The sequence below is a fragment of the Electrophorus electricus genome, chromosome 5, assembly GCF_013358815.1.
Source record: "Electrophorus electricus isolate fEleEle1 chromosome 5, fEleEle1.pri, whole genome shotgun sequence".
Lineage (NCBI taxonomy): Eukaryota > Metazoa > Chordata > Actinopteri > Gymnotiformes > Gymnotidae > Electrophorus > Electrophorus electricus.
In genome coordinates, this window is record NC_049539.1 from 25,317,857 (window position 1) to 25,339,738 (window position 21,882).

A 21,882-nucleotide genomic window follows, 5' to 3' on the forward strand; every position below is an offset into this window, starting at 1 on the left:
ACCAAGTCTGTGTACTTCAGCATTTTCCTTTTCAAAACCTTCATCCACTGCATCTTCAAATGGAACTGAATAAAAAACTATCCATTTACTTTCAGAATACAACACCATGTCTGGCCTCAGCATACTTAACGCAGAACACTGTGGGACCTGTACTTTTTTACATACATCTACAAATAATTTCCAGATTGCTTGTGTACGCTTCACCACATCATCCCTCTCACACAAACTTATTCCCTTTATTACTTATACCACTTGGCAACATGATCAAGTCTGGGCACTTACTATCAAATAAATACTCCTATACACTACGCAGTTGATTGTGTCTCCATGTATAGGAACCCTGTGACAAGCTAACCTTACACACTGTTAAAATATGCTTCAGTGTGCCAACTTGCACATCATTTACACTTAATGTCTTTGCCTCCCCACTGTCCCAGGTTTTGGAGAGTTGGGAGGATGTTGCAAGTTGCTCCAAGCAAAAAGTTGATGCAATTCGCATCCACATCCCACAGCTCTTGCCAGGTGATTTTCCTTTTCTCCACTTTCCCAGTGAAGCCATTGGCATTGCTTTCCTTGCGATGCTGCTGCTGTGTGCCTTGCATCCAATTTCTGCTCACAAATAAAACTAGCCATCATTTGCCTTCTTGCTTTCTTTGCTTTCCAGGTATCTTCTGACCTAAGGCCTGATTTTCCACATAGCACTCGTCCAATGACATCACTTAACACATTTAAATTCCTCAACTAAGCTTGTCAGAGGTAGCTCCAGCACTTTTCTTCCATATCATGCCACAATACATAAACAACGTGGCACACTTCCTTATAGAATAATTTGGAGTCCTCTCCAGCCTCCCCTTCACTTTCATTATGTCTGGATATGCTTTGACAGAGTGCATTTCAGCTCAGTTAAGGTGACCGAACCAGACATTCAAGACTGACACTTTCTCGTTTTTTTCATCTTTGCTTCCAAAAAAGCAGTAAACTTCTAGGCTAGTATTTCAATATTTAATTCATGTCCTACCTAAAGACAAGATCGGTACATTTTGAAATGGTTTGATACTCACAAGACGCATGTAAAACTGAAAATATCTGAACTAAACAAATGGAATCTTCATCTGTGAAGGAATAAAACAAGTAGGAGGTACTTAGTATTAAACTGTGCAGGCATAACATTGGTTGGGTAGTCCAATGAGAGTAATGGCGTCTCACAAAGATATGCACAAAATTCAATAAACATACAATAATTTAATTTCTTTTCTGTATCCTGTATATTCTAGAAGGTGACCAAAGCCTGTATGCACAGATCTGAACGATGACTGGCTTACCTTTTGATGTCTATTTATCACTTCAATGTAGAATCTGAGGTTTTAATGTCTATAATAGAAAAAGCCTTTCCTGTCAATAAAATGCCATGTCAGGCAAGTTTCTTGCTGAGCTGAACGCTACTTTTAGAATACAAGAGGATGGTGCAACCTACCACTGACTGCTGCAACGGCTCTACTTTTCTGTTGGGTAACACAAAGTACCAGATTAATCCCTGTGGAGGCTGCTAGGCAGTCGAAATTCCAAGATAATGCAGCACTGGTAACAGGCACCAGAGGAGTTACACAGTAGTAAAGCAGCAGAGAGCAAAAAAAAAATAATTCACAATTTATCATTTAGGTCAGTTAACGTTTCCTGATTACCATCCCCACCTTAAACACGCACACACAGAGCGAGAGTGAGAGAATCTGTGAAGCCAAGTGATGCATATGCAGAAGTTTCCTAATCTGAAACTAATGCGATTCACATGAACAACGTCTTCAGACAACACAAGTAAAACACATTAGTTCATAATATTGTTTATTATGTAATGAGACAATTACATTTAATTAAAGACTAAGCACAACCTATGGACCTTCCTGAAGATTACATATTATCTTAGCTACTGTAAAAATGTATATGTGATTAAAATTAAATAGCAAACAATAATATTTATTATGCAACAAGACTATTGCAGTTAATTAATCACTTCAGATCATCATACACATCATACACACTCTACAGGCACTAGCAGAATGAAAGCATTACTATGCAGTGTACAAAATATATTTTTGGACTAAAATATATCCAATCTGGAGCTGGTTGCTGATTTTTAAATCATCAAGATCATCATCAAGACTAGACATAATTTGCATCCATTAGAAAAGTAGTCAGAACCCGAGCATAATCAGATACAGAGGTCTCACTCCCTACCTTCAGTTCAAGGACTTAGAAAACCAGAGTGGATAAAAAGTAATGTATATACACAGTTGCCATTAAAAAAAAGAAAAGAAAATAGTGACTATATAATTTTATTATACACCTTTAACATCAACACTGGTCATTTTATTTGGTAAATCTGTTTACAAACAGAAGACTACATGTAAAAACATATTCCAAATAAATAGCCTTCTAACAGCTTTAATATCCTAAACGACAATATGTAATTACATCCTGTTTTTTCTCGGTTTTAAAACCCAGTTGTGGTATAACAGCTTTGTGGATTATTAATGTTACGTTTGTTTCAATTTTTTTGTTTGTTTCCTTCAATATTTCCTTTTAAACTCGCACCTGCTCCACAACCCCCCCACACACACTCTTTTAACAAATATTCTTTGTATGTTCTCCACCCTTGACAGAATAACAGTCCATTCCCAGAAGCACTGAGTGTCTTTGTGTTATCAGATTTGTTTGCACCTTTGCACTGTGTTGTCAGCGAGTTGCCTTGGAGTTTGTGTAACTTTGTAGTGGCTACTGCTTGTAGATGTGGGATGGTGCTCTTTCTGCCATACTCTATTGACATAGGAGGGTGCCAAACCACTGTGCCCTGAGCTCCAGATGTTTAGCATTAATATTGTCCTTTGGTGGAATTTGTTTTGTAATTCATCAAATTACAAGCATTAGGTAAACATGTGGGCTTGATTTTAAAAATGCCACTTGGATGATGCAAGACATTTCGTCTTTTGATGCATATCTTCTTAACATGCTCATAACTGTGAAGGCACCAGTCAACATACAGTATTGTGACTTTGGAGATGTTAAAGAATTGGCACAAAACATGAGCAGTGCAAATCTTTTATTCTCCCTGAACTGACTGTGCTTTTTTCAGTAAAAAATGTTTTCCAAATAAACATGGACTACCCTAAAACAAAGACTACTCTTGATCATACATTACTCAATAGTATGACTGAGGTTGTAAGAGACAATACTACATAAACATATAAAACCTTTCCAAATTTTTTTCTTTTTGGCTAATTGTTTAATAATCTTCATGACAGACAAAAAACCCCACACATGACACCTCAAACATTAGTTGAAAGTCTGCCTTCCCTGAGTTGGTGATAGATGTTCCTCGGACTGTGCTCCTTCCTTCCTCCTCAATTGCACTCTTTATATTCAACAGAATTGCATAAAACGTCCTCTTAAAATCCTTCCTCATGAAAGCATAAATAAACGGGTTCATAAAACTGTTTGCAGTGGCTAGAATCTGAGCTATTGTTTGTCCAGTGGGAACAAGACTGTGAGATTTAGTGTCAAGTTCCATGAAAATGTCATGATCCTAAACTGTTTTTTGATATTTGCCATCTGGTTGGTCTTCAGCTTGCGGATAATGACAGCATAACAGGTGACGATGACCAGGAATGGGATCACAAATCCAAAAATGAATCAGCACACTACAATGGCAATATGGTCTTGATTTTTAACATCTGTGTATCTGTAGTAACATTTTAATTGAGGTCATGTGATCTTCCTTGCTGTTCCAGTAAATGGCTGATGGTGTGCTACGCAGTGCTGAGACAATCCAAGCCAGCATTGCTATCACAGAGGCCTTTTTTACAGTGCGCTGGTTCTGCGCCCACACAGGAAACATACCGACCACACGACAGTACATGGTGATGATGATGAAGAGAAATCTCCTGTTAAACATGTTAATGAACATGATGAAGGACTGGAGCTTCCACAAGAACAACCCAAATACCACACTGGCTGTTGCAAATATCACACACACTGCATACCTGCATGATGCTGAAGGCATTTTTGGGTTTGTGGTAGTGCCATCATAGAAATCACTGTACTTGTTATCTTGTGCTGTTGCAGTGGGGCTCATGGTGCCTCTTGGTTCTGTTCAGCAAATAGAAAGCAGAAAAATGTTGTTCTGCTGACTTACAGCAAAAATGTCTGGCAGTGACTTCCTTCACTTCCCTCTAGATGTGGTTTGATAATGACCTATAAAATGTACAAAAATGCAAGATAACAAAAATCATTAAAATTGAGGATTAATCCTAAATTAAATATTTGTGATGATGCTGAATAGTGAATGTTTGTAGTGACACCTGTGTGTCCAGCATTTAGATATTTAAAGGCATCTTAAACTTGTCTTAAAATGGGCAGAGATCTGTGATAAAAAGGCTTTTTGGTTTGTATATTTATTTATTTTTATGAAACAGCATTATTTGAGTGTCTTGCTCGGGCCGGTAGCCAGCCAGGACTCTCACACAAATCACACCAGTCTCAGCTTCCTTCCACTTCCTCACTCACAGGCACCAGTTTATTGATTCTTAAACACACCTGCTTTTCATTGGCTCCCACTTATTTAATCCCCACTGACGTCTGAGTCCAGTGCTTCCCACTGATGGTCCCTACAAGCCACATAGAGACTGCTCAAATCAGCTGTACTTCTAAAGTGAATTTTCTTTTATTCTGTTAAAAACTGCATGTAGTTAAAATTATTTTGTTGTTACAAACAAGCCTAAAACAGTACTAGCGAAACGTCTAGTTCTATATTCTATTGTAAAACAAATATAAAATAAATAATTATAAAACATTTTTATCTTCTACTGTCTAGGTATTCAGTTCAGTCAGTATGTAGCTATTTCATGAGTTTGTGTATATAATGTGTTTGTTTAGACAGGGCATCTTCCCTTCACTTTGACTAGTCAAGATATACTTTGACAGGGTGAGTTTCAATCCAGTTAAGGGGACAGAACCATAGATGGAAGACTTTCTTTTTTCTTCTGTCCGTATCTAATTTTCAGTGCCTCCTCATCTTTATCTCCATTTTCTCCATATTATCTCCTTACTAGGTGTTACATGCAGTGTTCACACAGTTTGCTATACTGTCTTACAGCAACCCAGTCACTGTTAACAGCCATCTTCTGTTTGTGGTACTCAGACAGTATTTCATAATAGTATTTAATTCATGTCCTACTTAAAGACAATGTCTTTACATTTTGGAATGTTTTGGTACTTTGTACAACACATGTAAAACTGAAAATATCTGAACCAAATGAACGGAATCAAATTCATGTGAAGAAACAAAATGAGTGGGAGGTACATAGTACCTTCATACTACAACACCTCAACACCTCGACAGCCCTGGAACCTACGCTAGAGTTCTGATTGTGGACTTCAGCTCGGTGTTCAACACTGTAGTGCCTGAGTTGCTGCAGGTTAAACTATCCAAGCTGTTGGTGCCAGATTCCATCTGCAGGTGGATCCTGGATTTCCTGACCGACAGGAAACAGCAGGTGCGACTAGGGAAGCACACATCAGATCCTCAGACCCTAAGCACAGGAGCACCACAAGGTTGTATGCTTTCACCTCTCCATTTTAATCTGTATACCAATGACTGTGTTTCCAATGTACCAGCTGTGAAAATCTTGAAGTTTGCAGACAACACCACCCTGGTCAGTCTTATAACCAATGGAGAGGAGTCTGCATTCAGAAAGGAAGTGGTTTTGTCGTTCCGCAGCAACCATTTGCTGCTGAACACAGAAAAGACGGTGGAGATGGTGATCGACTTTAGACGTCACCCCCCCATCCTACCTGTCCTCATCATTAATGTCCCTGTGGTTTCCACTGTGGAGTCCCTCAAATTCCTGGGCACTACCATTTCCAGGGATCTGAAGTGGGAGGAGAACATAATCTCCATCACTAAGAAAGCACAGCAAAGAATGTACTTTCTAAGACAGTTAAAGAAATTCAACTTGCCTCAGAGTCTGATGATCCAGTTCTACATAGCGATAATCGAGTCCGTCCTTAAAACATCTATAACCATCTGGTTTGGTTTGTCCACCTCACAGGAACGAGCCAATATCCAGTACATAATCAGGAAGGCAGAGAAGATCATCGGATGTAGCCTGCCACCACTCCAGGACATTTATACCAGCAGGTTGATGAAACGTGCCAGCAAAATAATTGCTGACTCTTCTCATCCTGGACATCAACTTTTCCAGCCACTGCCCTCTGCTGGAAGACTCAGGGCTATCAGAGCCAGCACTACTAGACATGCTAACAGCTTTTTCCCCAGAGCTGTAGCACTCTTCAACGACAGTGGACATTTTGCACTTTAAAACTGAACTTACAAACTTTGTATGTGGTATGCATCCTGTGGTATGCTTATTTTGCACAACTGCACAATATGTTAGTATTCAATGTTCATACTACTCTATTATTTTTCTAATATATATGTTAATATACATATCTCACATGTATAGATATCCTTAGTTCTTGTAACTCTAAGTTTTATTTTTATTGTTTACCTATTCCTTTTTCTATATTCTGCTTTATTTAATATTTTGTCTTTCTTTCTGTTATAGTTAAATTGTGTTGTGGTATATGTGCTGTCCAATTGGTTTTAGTAGGTTACATCATACATGTGTGCACTGACCAATACAAATTCCTTGTATGTGTATACACATACTTGGCCAAATAAAGTGCTTCTGATTCTGATTCTGATGGTATTAAACTGTGCAGGCATAACATTGGTTGGGAGTTCCTGTGTAATACAAAAGGAGTATCTCACATATGCAAAATATATGCAAAATACACATGAAATATACAATAATGCAATTTCTTAAATATACATTTCTTAAATGCAACTGTCTGTTTGACACTTTGATGTAGAATTCGTGGTTTTAATGTCTGTAATGGAAAACCTTTTCGTGTTAGTAAAGCTTCATGTCATTGAGTTCCTTGCTGAGCTGAATATAGTTTTGGATGGAAAGAAGGTGTTGCAAACCACATAGTCACACTCCCCCTCCACCTACCACTGTCTGCTGCAGTGCCTCCACTGTTCTGTTGGGTAATTGGCACTAGAGGAGTCACACAGTGCTAGAGCTAAAAGAGAGAGATAAAAATGATTCACATCTTATCAGTTAGATCAACTAACGTCTCCAGCCACCACCATACTCCCCTTAACAACACACACACACACACACACACACACACACACACACACACACACACACACACAAAGCTATATGATGCATTTGCAGAAGGTTTTTATTGTAAATCTAATGCATGCTAAACAAAATCCAGCAATGAATGTCTTCAGACAACAAAAGTAAAACACTAAAATGTATTATGTAACAAGACCATTACAGTTCATTAATCATGACATATACACAATCTAGAGGAACTGCAGAATGAAAGCATGACTATGCAGAGTACAAAATATATTTACAGTGTGCCTGAGCATCAGAACTTGCATTTTTTGGACTAAAATATTTCCAATCCGGAGCTGGATTAAATGATCTGATTCTGTCTTAGTTCTTGATCAAGATTATTATCAAGACTAGTCTTCATTTGTATCCATAAGAAAAGGTCAGAACTCTAGACCATAATCAGAGACAGGTCTAACTCCTTACCTTCAGTTCAAGTACTTAGAAACCCAGAGTGTATTTACCACATACATTTTTTTTTTTATTCAACTGGAATATTACCTACTTAAAGAGTAGTTAGTTCTGGAACTGCATTTATGTGAGTCTAAGCTCTGGCATACATAGAGCTGGAGCGTGACAGGTAGCGGCTCAATTTGATATAACAATTCCTTTAGACATCTAAAGTCAATCTAGTGTAGTTAAGCTTATTGTAAACAACTCATATCGTATCTGCTTTTTTGTGTGCCTATAAAGACCAGTCATCCAAACCAGTGTATCTTCCTAAATGGGTTATCACATAACAGTACTGCATTGGATGTGCTGAATTACTTCTAAATGAGGTGAGTCTTGACAAGTGTGATAAAAATGTTAAAATTAAAAGTAACTGATTGGATAAATATATAACAAATACAATCCAAATAAATTGTCCATCTAAAAAGACCAGTTAGATTGAAAATCCTTTCATTACCTTATTGTGGTATAAATGTATCTTTAAATATATGCATGCTTTAACTGACTACTTAAGTTACTTTTAAACAACTGTTAAAACAAAAGCAAAAATGAATGACAGACCCTGCTGGAAGCTGCAAGAATATATGGATTCCCATCTCTTTTTCACCAAGACTCATGATGGTGTTCTGTTCTTCCAACATGACATTCATGCAATCACTTCCAAGCTCCCTGTGGAAATTTAAATCACCCTCATGAGGAGTCTCTCACTTCCAGCAAAAGGATGACTGGGACTGTAGTCTACATTTCATTTCCTTCAGAAAAAATATATTTTCAATTATTTATGCAGTGTAATTCTGTGTTATCCTGTGAGACAACCTGACTCTATATAGACAACACAATTATTTATAAGCACATAGTCCCTAACTATTTACAATGTAATTGTTAAAACAGCATGTATGTCCTTTTCCTGTCTTTGTGTCATTATGACATATTGCTCACAGTGTCTGTGCTTATGTTACATTGTTAAAATAACCTGCTCAACATTTTTATAATCAGTTTTTTTTTTAAGCCTAAGTTATTAATTGAATGGAAGTTATCACATCAAACTTACATGTAATCAAGTTTCAAGTTTGGTTTATTTGTCACATACATAGTCGTACACGATATAACCTGCAGTGAAATGGTTTTAGAGTGCTCTGTCCAAACTAAGAAAAAAAAAAGAGGGTGCATAGGGAAACATATATCTATATATATGTACAAAATATGTTAACAATGTATGTACAATATATGTATATATATACACAATATACAATGTATATATGGATATGTGTATGTACACAATGTACAGTTCCATCTTACAAATTTACAGATTTAGAGTCGCATAGTGGTGGTGATCCCCACAGTTAATAAGTTTCCCTGATTCAGGGCCTAAATGGCCTGTGGGAAGAAGCTCCTCTTCAGTCTCTCTCTATTGGTCTTCAGGGAGCAAAAGCACTTCCCTGACCTCAACAGAGAGAAGAGCCTACTGTTAGGATGGGTGGGATCCTTTACAATCCTCCTGGCCTTGGTCTGGCACCGCTTGTCTGCAGATCAGGAAGTTCTGTATGTGTGATGCGCTCTGCTGAACACAACACCCTTTGGAGTGCTTGCCTGTCCTGCTTGGTGCTGTTCCCAAACCAGACTGTGATGTTCCCCATGAGGATGCTCTCGATAGTGCAGGTGTAGAAGTTTCGCAGTACCTTGGAGGGCAGTCTGAAGTCTCTTAGGCGTCTGAGGTGGTAAAGACACTGACGAGCCTTCTTTGCCAGGGAGTTGGTGTGGCGGGACCAGGACAGGTCTTGCGAGATGTGAATTCCAAGGTACCTGAAACTATCTACTCTCCCCATCGTGGTTCCATTGATCCTCACAGCTTGGTAGTGCCACTCCTGCTTCTTGCTGCAGTCCACAAGCAGCTCCTTTGTCTTGCTGACGTTTAGGAGGAGATTATTTTCCTGGCACCAGTTTTCCACGTGTTTAATCTCCTCCAGGTAGGCCCTCTCATCGTTGTCCGAGATCAGGCCCATGACGACGGTATCGTCAGCAAACTTGACAGTGATGTTGGAGCTGGAAGTGGCTGTACAGTCGTAGGTGTACAGTGAGTAGAGCAGGGGGCTTAGAACACAACCCTGAGGAGCTCTAGTGCTGAGGGTGAGGGTGGATGAGACGCAGTTGCCCACCCGTACTGATTGTGGTCTGTCTGTTAGGAAGTTGGAGATCCAGTCGCACAGGGATATATGCAGTCCTAGATCCCCCAACTTAGTAGTGAGTAGGGAAGGGATGATAGTATTAAATGCTGAACTGTAGTCGACAAAAAGCATTTTAACATAATTTCCCCTCCCTTTGTGAAGGTGGGTCAGTGTGGTGTGGAGCAGATGTGCAATTGCGTCATCGGTGGAGCGGTTGTGGCGATATGCAAACTGCATTGGGTCCATGGAGGCTGGCAGTGAAGGTGATGAAGTCTCTGACTAGCTTTTCAAAGCACTTCATCACGACTGATGTGAAGGCAACAGGGCGATAGTCATTGCGGCCGGAAGGTCGAGGTTTCTTTGGGACGGGGACGATGGTGAATCTCTTGAAGCTGGATGGGACGGTACCGAGCGTTACGTAGAGATTAAACATGTCGGTGAATACTGGGGCTAGCTGGTCTGCGCAGTCTTTGAGGACTCTCCCACAGATACCATCTGGTCGCACCGCCTTCCTGGTATTCACCCTTATAAACACTCTTCTCACGTCACTCTCCATGATGATGAGGGAGCGCTGTTCTATGGTGGGCTCTGTGCATGCGCCGTTGGCTGCGCCTATAGAATATTGTTAGCGTAAGCGCTGTTAGCATTAACACTGCTAGATGTTGCCTCAAAGTGAGAGAAGAATGTGTTTAGCTCATTCCCCAGAGACTCATCCACACTCTTCAGTCCGGAGGGTGGGCTCTTGTAGTCCGTAGTCCCTGCCACAGGGATCTAGAGCCACTCTGCTGGAACTGTGACTCTAGTTTCCTCCCGTAGCGCCGCTTTGCCTCCCTCACCGCCCTGCGCACTCCGTATGCCGCAGACTTGTACTCGACCATGTTCCTGCTGATGATCCCCGCATTGTAGGCAGCAGTGTGAGAGTTCAGAGCCTCGCGCATGGTTTTGTCCAACCAGGGTTTCTGGTTGGAAAACTTCTTGATGGTGGCTCTTTGAATCGTGTCGTCCACCAGTTTCCCAATAAACCCCACTACTGCCTCCGTAAACTTGCTGACATCATCAGTGCTGCACTGGAACATGTCCCACTCTGCATCATGCAGACCATCCTACAGAGCGGCCATCGATTGGTCTGTCCATCGCGCGATCTCCCTCTGAACCGGAGCATCCCGTTTCAGCCGTTGTTTATATTTTGGTAGGAGGAAGATGGCAGCGTGGTCCGACTTGCCAAACGGTGGATGAGCTAGTGCCTTGTAGCTGTCCTTGTACGGTGTGTAGCAGTGGTCAGGTGTCCTATTTCCCCTGGTGGGGAAGGTTACATGCTGGTAAAGGTTGGGCACTGCACGCTTGAGGTTAGCATTGTTAAAATCCCCCACCATGATAAGTGCAGCATACTGGTGTTGTGCCTGAAACTGTGGGAGCCTCATAAAGTTCACACAGTGCAGTGTCCATTTTGGCCTGAGGTGGAATGTTCACGGTGTTGATGATGACCGAAGTGAACTCCCGAGGAAGGTAGAAAGGACGAAACTTGAGGGCGAGCAGCTCCACTTTGGGTGAGTAGGAGCGGGCGAGAGTAACAACATTGGCATTGTTGCACCAGCTGTTGTTTACCATCACACATACTCCACCATCTCATGACTTTCCCGAATCTGCTGTCCTGTCCATGCTGTGAACCGAGAAGAACTTGGCCAGTGGGATGGCGTGGTTCGGTACCGTTGGGTTCAGCCACGACTCGGTGAAGCAGAGGAGATTGCAGTCCCGAATGTCCCTCTGGAACTTTATGCTGTCCCGGAGGTCATCGAGCTTGTTGTCCAGAGACTGGACATTGGCAAGCAGAATGCTAGGTAAGGGAGCTCGGTGTGCCCGAGCCCTCAGCCTGTTCCTGACGCCGGCTCACTTCCCTCGAGGCCTTTTCCTCACGTTGCATCCTTTGTTTTTCCTCAGGATCTCCGTCGGCCATCTTGGGTCCGGGGTTAGAGATGGCTTGAGTGCTATGTAGATTAAGAGAATAAGAGCATCTCTGCTGTATGAGATACGCGTCGTGGTGTAGAGAGAAGGGCTGCGGAGAAATCAAGTTCAAAGTTCAAAGAGTTCAAAGAGGTTTTTATTGTCATTTCAGCTATATACAAGTACACAACAAAAACGAGACAATGTTCCTCCAGGACCATCGTGCAACACAAAAACAACAGTGCAACAGACAGCATGCTACACAAGTGCAAACAGTCCAATATAGTGCAAAATGTCATTAAATAAACATTAAATAAACAATAATAAATACAGGACAGGACAAATACAAAATGAGTAGACAGTGCAATTATTTAGTACAGTACACAGTACTGGGCATATGTAAAGCGAGTTGTGCATAGCAATCAGTGACATGCTACCCTGAACATAGCAGTCACCGGTAGCAGCCATAACAGTTCAGAGTACAGTGCTGGATTAGTACAGTACTCTAGCAGCAAGTAGGATAATGTGCAAGACTGCAACAGGAGTGCATAGTTTATTTGTGCGAGGTTTGACTTCAGCACTAGTCCGATGCAAAACAATGTGTGAGTGTGTGTATAAATATGTATGTATGTATGTACGTATGTATGTTTGTGTGTGTGTGTGTTTGTGTGTGTGTGTGTGTGTGTGTGTGTGACTGTCTATAAGCATGTATAAAAGTGCCCATTTTGGAATCTGAATTGGAATTGGAGTTAGCCAGAGTTCAGGAGTCCAATTGCTTTTCGGAAGAAGCTGTTGCATAGTCTGGAGGTGCGGGACTGGATGCTGCGATAACTTCTTCCAGATGGCAAAAGGGTGAACAGTTCATGTGAGGGGTGTGTGGGGTCTTTCACAATGTTGGTGGCTTTCCGGATGCAGCGTGTTATGTAGATGTTCGTGATGGAGGGAAGAGAGACCCCAATGATCTTCTCAGCTGTTCTCACTATTCTTTGGAGGGTCTTGCGGTCAAAGGCGGTGCAGTTCCCAGACCAGGTAACGATGCAGCTGCTCAGTATGCACTCTACAGTACCTCTGTAGAAGGTAGTGAGGATGGGTGATGGGAGATGGACTTCCTTCAGCTTCCGAAGGAAGTAAAGACGTTGCTGGTCTCTCTTGGTGATGGAATGGGTGTTCAGGGTCCAGGTGAGGTTCTCCGCTATGTGAACACCAAGGAACTTGATGTTCTCGACAATCTCCACTGAGGAGCCGTTGATGGCAAGCGGGGAGTGATCTTGCCTTGCTCTCCTGAAGTCAACAACCATTTCTTTTGTCTTGTCAACATTCAGATACAGGTTCTTGACCTTACACCAGTTCTCACCAGTTCTCGCACCTCCTCTCTGTATGCTGACCCGTTGTATTTGTTGATGAGACCCACCACGGTCGTGTCATCAGCAAACTTGATGATGTGATTCAAACTGTGCATCGCTGCACAGTCATGAGTCAGCAGTGTGAACAGCAGAGGGCTGAGTACGCTACCGTGGGGAGCACCAGTACTCAGTGTGGTGGTCTTGGAAGTACTGCTCCCAATCTGGACTGACTGAGGTCTACCAGTCAAGAAATCCAGGATCCAGTTGCAGAGGGAGGTGTTCAAGCCCAGTAAGCTCAACTTTCCAATCAGATGCTGAGGAACAATGGTGTTGAATGCTGAACTGAAGTCTATGAACAGCATTCTTACATAGGTGCCCTTTTTATCCAGATGTGTGAGTGCCAGATGAAGTGTGGTAGAGATGGCATCATGTGTAGAGCGGTTGGGGTGGTACGTGAACTGCAGGGGGTCCAGAGAAGGGGGAAGCTGGGTCTTGATGTGTCTCATGACGAGTCTCTCGAAGCACTTCATGATGATGGATGTGAGTGCGATGGGACGGTAGTCATTGAGACACGACATCGTGGGCTTCTTAGGCACGGGGACGATGGTGGTGGTCTTGAAGCATGTTGGGACCATGGCGCAGCTCAGAGAGATATTGAAGATGTCTGTCAGGACATCTGCAAGCTGGTCAGCACATTCTCTGAGCACATGACCCGGGATGTTGTCTGGTCCAGCAGCTTTCCGTGGGTTAACTCCATGCAGAGTACGCCTCACATCAGCCGCCATCAGGCACAGCACCTGGTCATTTTGTGGAGGGATGGACTTTTCTGCTGCAACGTTGTTCTGCGCTTCAAACTGTGCATAGAAGTCATTCAGCGTATCTGGGAGGATGGCATCACTGCCCAAGGAAGTGGTGTTTTCCTGTAGTTAGTAATGGCCTGAATGCCCTCCCACATGCGCCGTGTGTCACCAGCGTCTTTGAAGTGTCCATGGATCCTCTGTGCGTGTGCACACTTTGCTTTCCTGATTGCACGTGACAGTTTGGCTCTTGTTTTCCTGAGAGCCTCTCTGTCACCTGTTCTGAAGGCTGAGTCACGGGTCCTCAGTAGCATACGCACCTCAGCAGTCATCCATGGCTTCTGTTTGGGGCGTGTGGTGATCGTCTTGGAGACAGTAACATCATCAATACACTTGCTGTCACTGATGCTGTGTACTCTTCCAGGTTAACAGTGCCACCGTCAGTAGCAGCCTCCTTGAACGTGATCCAAGTCATGTGCTCAAAACAGTCCTGAAGAGCAGAGATGGCTCCTGCTGGCCAGGTTCTCACCTGCTTCAGAAGCGGTTTTGAGCATCTGACGATCGGTCTATATGCAGGAATCAACATTACAGACATATGTTCAGAGTATCCGAGGTGGGGGCGGGGCTCCGCCCGGTACACGCCGGAAATGTTTGTGTAAACGAGATCCAGCGTGTTCGCTCCTCTCGTTGCAAAGTTCACATGTTGATGGAATTTAGGCAGTACTGACTTGAGATTTGTGTGGTTGAAGTCTCCAGCGCCAATAAACAGTCCGTCTGGACGAATGTTCTGCAGTTCACTAATCGCTCCAGGGGTAGTGGGAAGAGCAAAAAGAGTGAAAAAAGTGCCAGGTGTGGACAGAGCAGTCGTGACGGCATCCGACCTCACCGGCGCCATCTTAATCCAAATTAAAATTTAATCAATAAATAATTTTTTTGACCACTACATGGTCAAAAGTATGTGCACATCCCTACTAATGACTGAGATCAGGTATCAACTCCCACAGGTATGACGGGCAGGTGTCTCAATGGTGGAAGGTGTTACATAGTGGACACTGAGATTCATCATAACCCTCTTATGGCCTTTCTAAAGTCAGAGTCATGAAGCTGCTAGTAATTCTTTAATGAGTACATTCATACACCTCTAATCAAAACACATTACTGTTTTTATAGTAGTTTCCTGCGCGTTTCTTGTATTCTGCATTCTTAAATTGGTAAATTGTTGCACTTTTACTAATATAAGAAGCAACAAGCTTGTGTTTAACTCTACATTTCAAGCAAGCAATAGTGAATAGTGACAGTACAGTGGGAGACAACACATGAAACATGGATGACATAAGAGGAAAAAAGGGCAAAGGTCACAACAAGCAAATACATTCAGGGAGAGATCAAGGACACCAAATCAGCCAAAGAAACACTGTCCAGCTAGAGAATCCGACTGTAGAAAGTGGCAGCAACATGAAGAACAGTGTGGGAAAGTTTTGTAGCTCACACACTTCACACTGCAGGAGGATGGGAAGGTTGTGAAAAAATCAGGAGATTCATAGAAATGAAGAGGCATAGGGCACTTTAGATAGGTGTCATGAAAAATTAGGATTTTGCAAATACACCACATCTGGTTTATCGCAAAAGTGAAACATCAGTGTTCACTTCTGTCAAAAACTGCAATGACTTCTTTGAAAACATCGTTGGGTCTCTCCAGCATGACTTCATTTTCCTAAACAATTAATACGCAGTTCCTCTATGTATAAGTCTTGTCTAATTACAATGATTAACTGAAGTATGTGAATTGTGTGGGATTGTTTACACTTGATACTAGAATAATGTTCTCTCCCATCAATTGCCAGAAGTAGTAATTCATCACAAGTAGTAGATTTGATTGGGTGTATTCAGTTTAGTGTCTGCTTCCCTTCCCCAATACTGCTGCTGTGTTTGGGCTGATCTCTCTTCTCTTCCCCAGCACCGCTGCTGTGTTTGGGCTGATCTCTCTTCTCTTCCCCAATACTGCTGCTGCGTTTGGGCTGATCTCTCTTCTCTTCCCCAACACCGCTGCTGTGTTTGGGCTGATCTCTCTTTATATAACCAAATGTGATGCTGCACCTTCTCACACAGTCAGAGCTTGGTAAAGTGAATGACTGCACAGACTAATAACATTATTTTTATACAGAGTGTTGAGCCCAGTGTTACACTTGTGTATTAACACAGTCCTGTGCACAGTCCCAAGGCCTCACACTGCAAGATGCTCAGGAGATCACTAGTGTTTTCTTATTTTCACCATTAGTGTAATGCTTTTATACTTCAAAATGTAATAAAGTACAAAATGTAATAGAAACATAAAATGTAAATATAGGTGTAATCATAATTTTCCTTTATTAATGCCTGCAAAATGACTGATATTACACATCATATACTGTATGTGTCGGTGTTGTACATAATTCATGCTACTTATGGGTACATATGTAATACAGAATATACGAGCCTTTATCTCTGCCTGCTGGTGCTAATGCAGTTAACAAGCTTTCTTGAAAAAAAGAATGTTTCATATAAAGGCCTGACACTGTAAAAACAATTAGTTGTTTATATCTACTTTTATAATATTATTAATCTATTTGATTTCATTTTGAGGGCAAGTACAGCCATGCAGTTTATCTCTACTGTGTGGTCCCTGCTGACCTCTAGTGGTTAACTAGTATAGATTTTAAAGAGCAGGACTGATGTGTAACATAAACCTTTTTTAACTATTTTATTTATCAGGAAGAACTAATTATGCAGAGTCTCAAGAAGTAGGGCCTATTCAGAGAAACAGATACCTAAAAAGGTCTATTTGGTAAATGGACTTGATAACATGGACCAGTTTATAAAGTGGTTGTACCTAAAGGGAGCTGTGACTGTATATTCTTTATAAGTTCCATTGATGTTTTCACAGACTGAACATAATGAATAATGCACATACACAAAAACAAATACACAATAAGGTATTTCCTTACACTGAGTTTTCTGTTTTAATAGTAATACTGTTGTAATATCATACCGCTGACATAAATGCTGGCAATAAATGTTTCTTCTTCTCAGCAATTTTCTGCCAAAGCCTGTGGCGTCTTGTTGTGATAAAGATAAAATATCTAAAAGTTCTTTATAAGTTAAAGATTAATCAGACAGAGAGTTAACACCAAATCTAAAAACTCTCAAAATTCTTAACATATCAACAAATTGACTAGGACAAAGTATATATTACTATGGATTATATATTACAAATTATAGATTAATATATATATCACAAATGGTTGGTTGATGGTTTGCAAACAAAAAAATTGAGATTGACATGTTTCCATTTTTTATTTCTTGTCACACATTGTTTACATTTGGCTTTCTTAACGTTCCCATAACAACTGATGAGTATCAACAAGATGGACAGACTCAGACACCTGATATGTACCAGCCAGTGAATAATAATTAGTCAGTGTGCCTGGCAGTATGATTGTCTGAGAAACAGTGTGTGTTACTGAAAACGACAGTACCGGAACTGTCACGGTACGGCCCCTCGTGCGTGTGTGCGTGTGTGTGTATGTGTTTGTTCGTATGGCCACGCCCTCCCCGTGTTTCACACCCGCTCCTCATTTTGTGTCATTATCGTGAGTGTATATAAATCTCTTTTTTAGTAATGGATGTTGTCGGTGATTAATCTTGCGTTAGCCTGTGTGCTACCATGGCTGTTGTTCGTGTCAGTAAACGTCACTTTGTCACACTCGGCTCGTTCCTGCGTCCTGCCTAGCCTCCGACGTCACAGGAACTATACATTTATCAAAATCTTCTTAACTTTCCAATAACTGATAAGGGTCACAACAAGATTGATAGACTTGGACAAATGCTAAATATTCATGAGTGCATACTAATTATTCCATGTGTTATATTATTAGCACTGGTTGGTTAATAAAATCAAAATAAGACTGTGGCAAAATGAAATAACTGGGAAGAATGGCTGAAAACTGAAATAGATCATCCTGGCAGTGTGATTGTGTCAGAGCCAGTGTGTGTTGATTAAAAAACTTTCTTCAACTTTCAGTGACTAACTACTGGGAAACTATACATGAATCTTTTTTTGTTTGTTTGTTTGTTTTATAACTTGAGTGTTTTGATTTGTTTTTTTCCAGAAATTTAGCACTTCCCATTTATTGCACAAGATCCCTGCAGATAAAACATTAGAGTCCTTTAGGGATTAGCAGTTCTTAGTGGATATTATTGGATTCCTTTTGGTCTGCTGTGACAGTCTAATGGTATGTGTTGTTGGTAGTAGTTCTTGTTCAGTAATGTATTTGATTCTGTTGGTTTTTGATGATATTTTATAGTAACCTTGTGGTATTGTGCTCTAGTTGTGCGTTTAGTGGTATTTAATGAAACTAATTAACCTTTAGGGGAGTAATTGTTCATACTGGTCTTACTGGTTTTTAATGTTATTTATTCATTATTCCATTATATAAGTTTCATGTTGCTTTTTCAAACTCTAGCCTGCCACATATTACAATAGTAAAGCCTATAAGAGCAAACAATGATAGAATGTATAAAATATGTCTAAATTGTTCCAATTCCAGTAAACAGTAACACACCAGTATTTTATAGGCCATACAGAGTTTAATGCAATACTTGAGCTTTGGTTGTACAATAAATTGTAATTTGCAGAAAAATATGAACTGTAGAAATGTTTCATGTCCCCGAACTGACTGTGCTTTTTAAGTAAATAAATACAGATGTTTTCCATATAAAACAAGACTACTCTAGACAAAGATAACATGAGTGAGTTCTTCAAGAGGCAAAATTGCATTAGCAAATAGAAATATTTACACATTGTTTTTTACCTAATTGTTTGATATTCTTCATGACAGAGAAAAACATACACAAGACACATATAAAGCTGTTTGCAGTGGATAGAGCGGCAGAAATTTTTTGTCCAGTGGGAACAAGACTGTGATATTTAGTGTCAAGTTCCATGAAAGCAACAGTGTGAAATGCAAACCAGCAGATAAAAAAGCCAACAAGCTGCACTGTCATGATCCTAAATGGCTTTTTGGACTTTACCATCTGGTTGGTCTTCAGCTTTTGGATGATGACAGCATAACAGGTGACGATGACCAGGAACGGGATCACAAATCCAAAAATGAATTGGCACACTACAATGGCAATATGGTCTTGATTTTTAACATCTGTGTATCTGTAGTAACATGTTTTTATTGAAGTCATGTGATCTTCCTTGATGTTCCGGTAAATGGCTGATGGTGTGCTAAGCAGTGCTGAGACAATCCAAGCCAGCATGACTATCACAGAGGCCTTTTTTACAGTGCGCTGGTTCTGCGCCCACACGGGAAACCTAACAACCACACAGCGGTCCACGCTGATGATGATGAGGAGGAAGATGCTGCTGAACATGTTAACGAACATAATGAAGGACTGGAGCTTGCACAAGAAGAGCCCAAAGACCCAGTCGCCTTTTACCAAGTAGACGACATAAAATGGCAGGAAGGCACAGAACAGGAAGTCAGACACGGCCAGGCTGAGGTACCAGGTTGTGTTGACCGAGATCTTCATCCTAAATCCAGAGATCCAAATCACCAGACCATTTCCAGTGACACCCAGCACAAAGATGATCACATTGGCTGTTGCTAAGATCACACACATCGCATCTCTGCATGATGGTGAAGACAATGTTGGGGTATCTGTTGTGTTGGGGTAGTCATAGTAATAATAGTCAGTTTGTGTCACTTCGATAGAATTCATGATGTCTCTTGATTCTGTACAGCAAACAGAAACAGAAAATGTAGTTATTCTGATTTACAACAAAAACCTCTTTTAATGACTTCATTTCCTAGATGAGTTTTGATAATGAGCTGTAAACTATAAAGATTAAGATAACAAAAAGAGCAAGACCCCTGTGAGGATTAATCCTAAATTAAATAGGATTAATGCTGCTCCTGAATAGTGAATGTTTAAAGTGGCACGTGTGTCCATCATTCAGTATCTTAAACTTGTGTTTAAAAACTCCAGGTAGTTCTTGCACTGAATTTTTGTGCTGTTAAAATAAAGCCTAAGAATAGCACTAGTCAAAATGATAGTTCTCAGAAGGACTCACTTCTCTATAAGGATAAAACTAATATAAAATAAAAAATTATAAAAATTATAACTCTTCTACTGTTTAGATATTCTATTCAGTTGATATGTAGATAAGTAAATGAGCTCTTAGAGTTTATATGTTTCATATACACAGGATAACCATTTTTTCATTAAATTAAGCCCGAAGGCTCAAAAGTGAGGTTTGGTGTCCCAGCCTCACTCCCTTCCAAGCTCACTTTAAACCAGTTGCACCTCTTTAAGCACTATGCCACTAATAATCACAACCCGTAAGAGCCATGATGGCCTTCCCAGCAACTAAGTCCATACTCAGCCCCACTGCCATCATTAATGCATGCTCAGTGCCATGCTCAGACCCATCCTGGCCTCCACAATGACTAGAGCCAGCACCGTTAATACCTGCTCCATGCCACCAGTTCCATCTGGATCTACCACTTTACACAATGACATGACAACCTCAGCCACTCCAACTTTAGGGTGCATTACCCCAATCCAGACTGAGCTCTCCTCCTCCACAACTACTGACTAGCCCTTTCAGCTACTTATGATAACTCCTTTACAGTTTCTATAAATTTATGGCTTCAAAGGCTGAACTGTACAAGCAGTGATGTGGCAGACATCTACACATCCTTTGACACCTGTCTCTACTGGTCTTATAAGCACCTGCAAACATGCATTCGCTCACCTCAGCCACCAAGTCTGTGTACTTCAGCATTTTCCTTTTCAAAACCTTCATCCACTGCATCTTCAAATGGAACTGAATAAAAAACTATCCATTTACTTTCAGAATACAACACCATGTCTGGCCTCAGCATACTTAACGCAGAACACTGTGGGACCTGTACTTTTTTACATACATCTACAAATAATTTCCAGATTGCTTGTGTACGCTTCACCACATCATCCCTCTCACACAAACTTATTCCCTTTATTACTTATACCACTTGGCAACATGATCAAGTCTGGGCACTTACTATCAAATAAATACTCCTATACACTACGCAGTTGATTGTGTCTCCATGTATAGGAACCCTGTGACAAGCTAACCTTACACACTGTTAAAATATGCTTCAGTGTGCCAACTTGCACATCATTTACACTTAATGTCTTTGCCTCCCCACTGTCCCAGGTTTTGGAGAGTTGGGAGGATGTTGCAAGTTGCTCCAAGCAAAAAGTTGATGCAATTCGCATCCACATCCCACAGCTCTTGCCAGGTGATTTTCCTTTTCTCCACTTTCCCAGTGAAGCCATTGGCATTGCTTTCCTTGCGATGCTGCTGCTGTGTGCCTTGCATCCAATTTCTGCTCACAAATAAAACTAGCCATCATTTGCCTTCTTGCTTTCTTTGCTTTCCAGGTATCTTCTGACCTAAGGCCTGATTTTCCACATAGCACTCGTCCAATGACATCACTTAACACATTTAAATTCCTCAACTAAGCTTGTCAGAGGTAGCTCCAGCACTTTTCTTCCATATCATGCCACAATACATAAACAACGTGGCACACTTCCTTATAGAATAATTTGGAGTCCTCTCCAGCCTCCCCTTCACTTTCATTATGTCTGGATATGCTTTGACAGAGTGCATTTCAGCTCAGTTAAGGTGACCGAACCAGACATTCAAGACTGACACTTTCTCGTTTTTTTCATCTTTGCTTCCAAAAAAGCAGTAAACTTCTAGGCTAGTATTTCAATATTTAATTCATGTCCTACCTAAAGACAAGATCGGTACATTTTGAAATGGTTTGATACTCACAAGACGCATGTAAAACTGAAAATATCTGAACTAAACAAATGGAATCTTCATCTGTGAAGGAATAAAACAAGTAGG

General features: G+C 40.9%; 1 protein-coding gene across 1 annotated transcript; it reads right to left on the reverse strand.

The window, feature by feature from the left end:
• Positions 1-2,769: 2,769 nt before the first annotated feature.
• Positions 2,770-19,604, reverse strand: LOC118241304 (chemokine-like receptor 1). The gene is made up of 3 exons (XM_035525952.1): positions 18,904-19,604; positions 3,320-3,548; positions 2,770-2,811 (listed from the first exon to the last, which is right to left on the reverse strand). The coding sequence occupies exons 1-3, from the start codon at positions 19,602-19,604 to the stop codon at positions 2,770-2,772; spliced, it is 972 nt and encodes a 323-aa protein (XP_035381845.1).
• Positions 19,605-21,882: the final 2,278 nt, after the last annotated feature.

Coding starts and splice junctions, on each gene's coding strand:
- LOC118241304 (XM_035525952.1), bottom strand. CDS start 19,604: ATGTGTGTGATCTTAGCAACAGCCAATGTGATCATCTTTGTGCTGGGT. Junction 3,549..18,903: donor TTCATGGAACTTGACACTAA/ATATCACAGTCT, acceptor GGAACTTGACAC/TAAATCTCACAGTCTTGTTC. Junction 2,812..3,319: donor ACTTTCAACTAATGTTTGAG/GTGTCATGTGTG, acceptor CTATGTCAATAG/AGTATGGCAGAAAGAGCACC.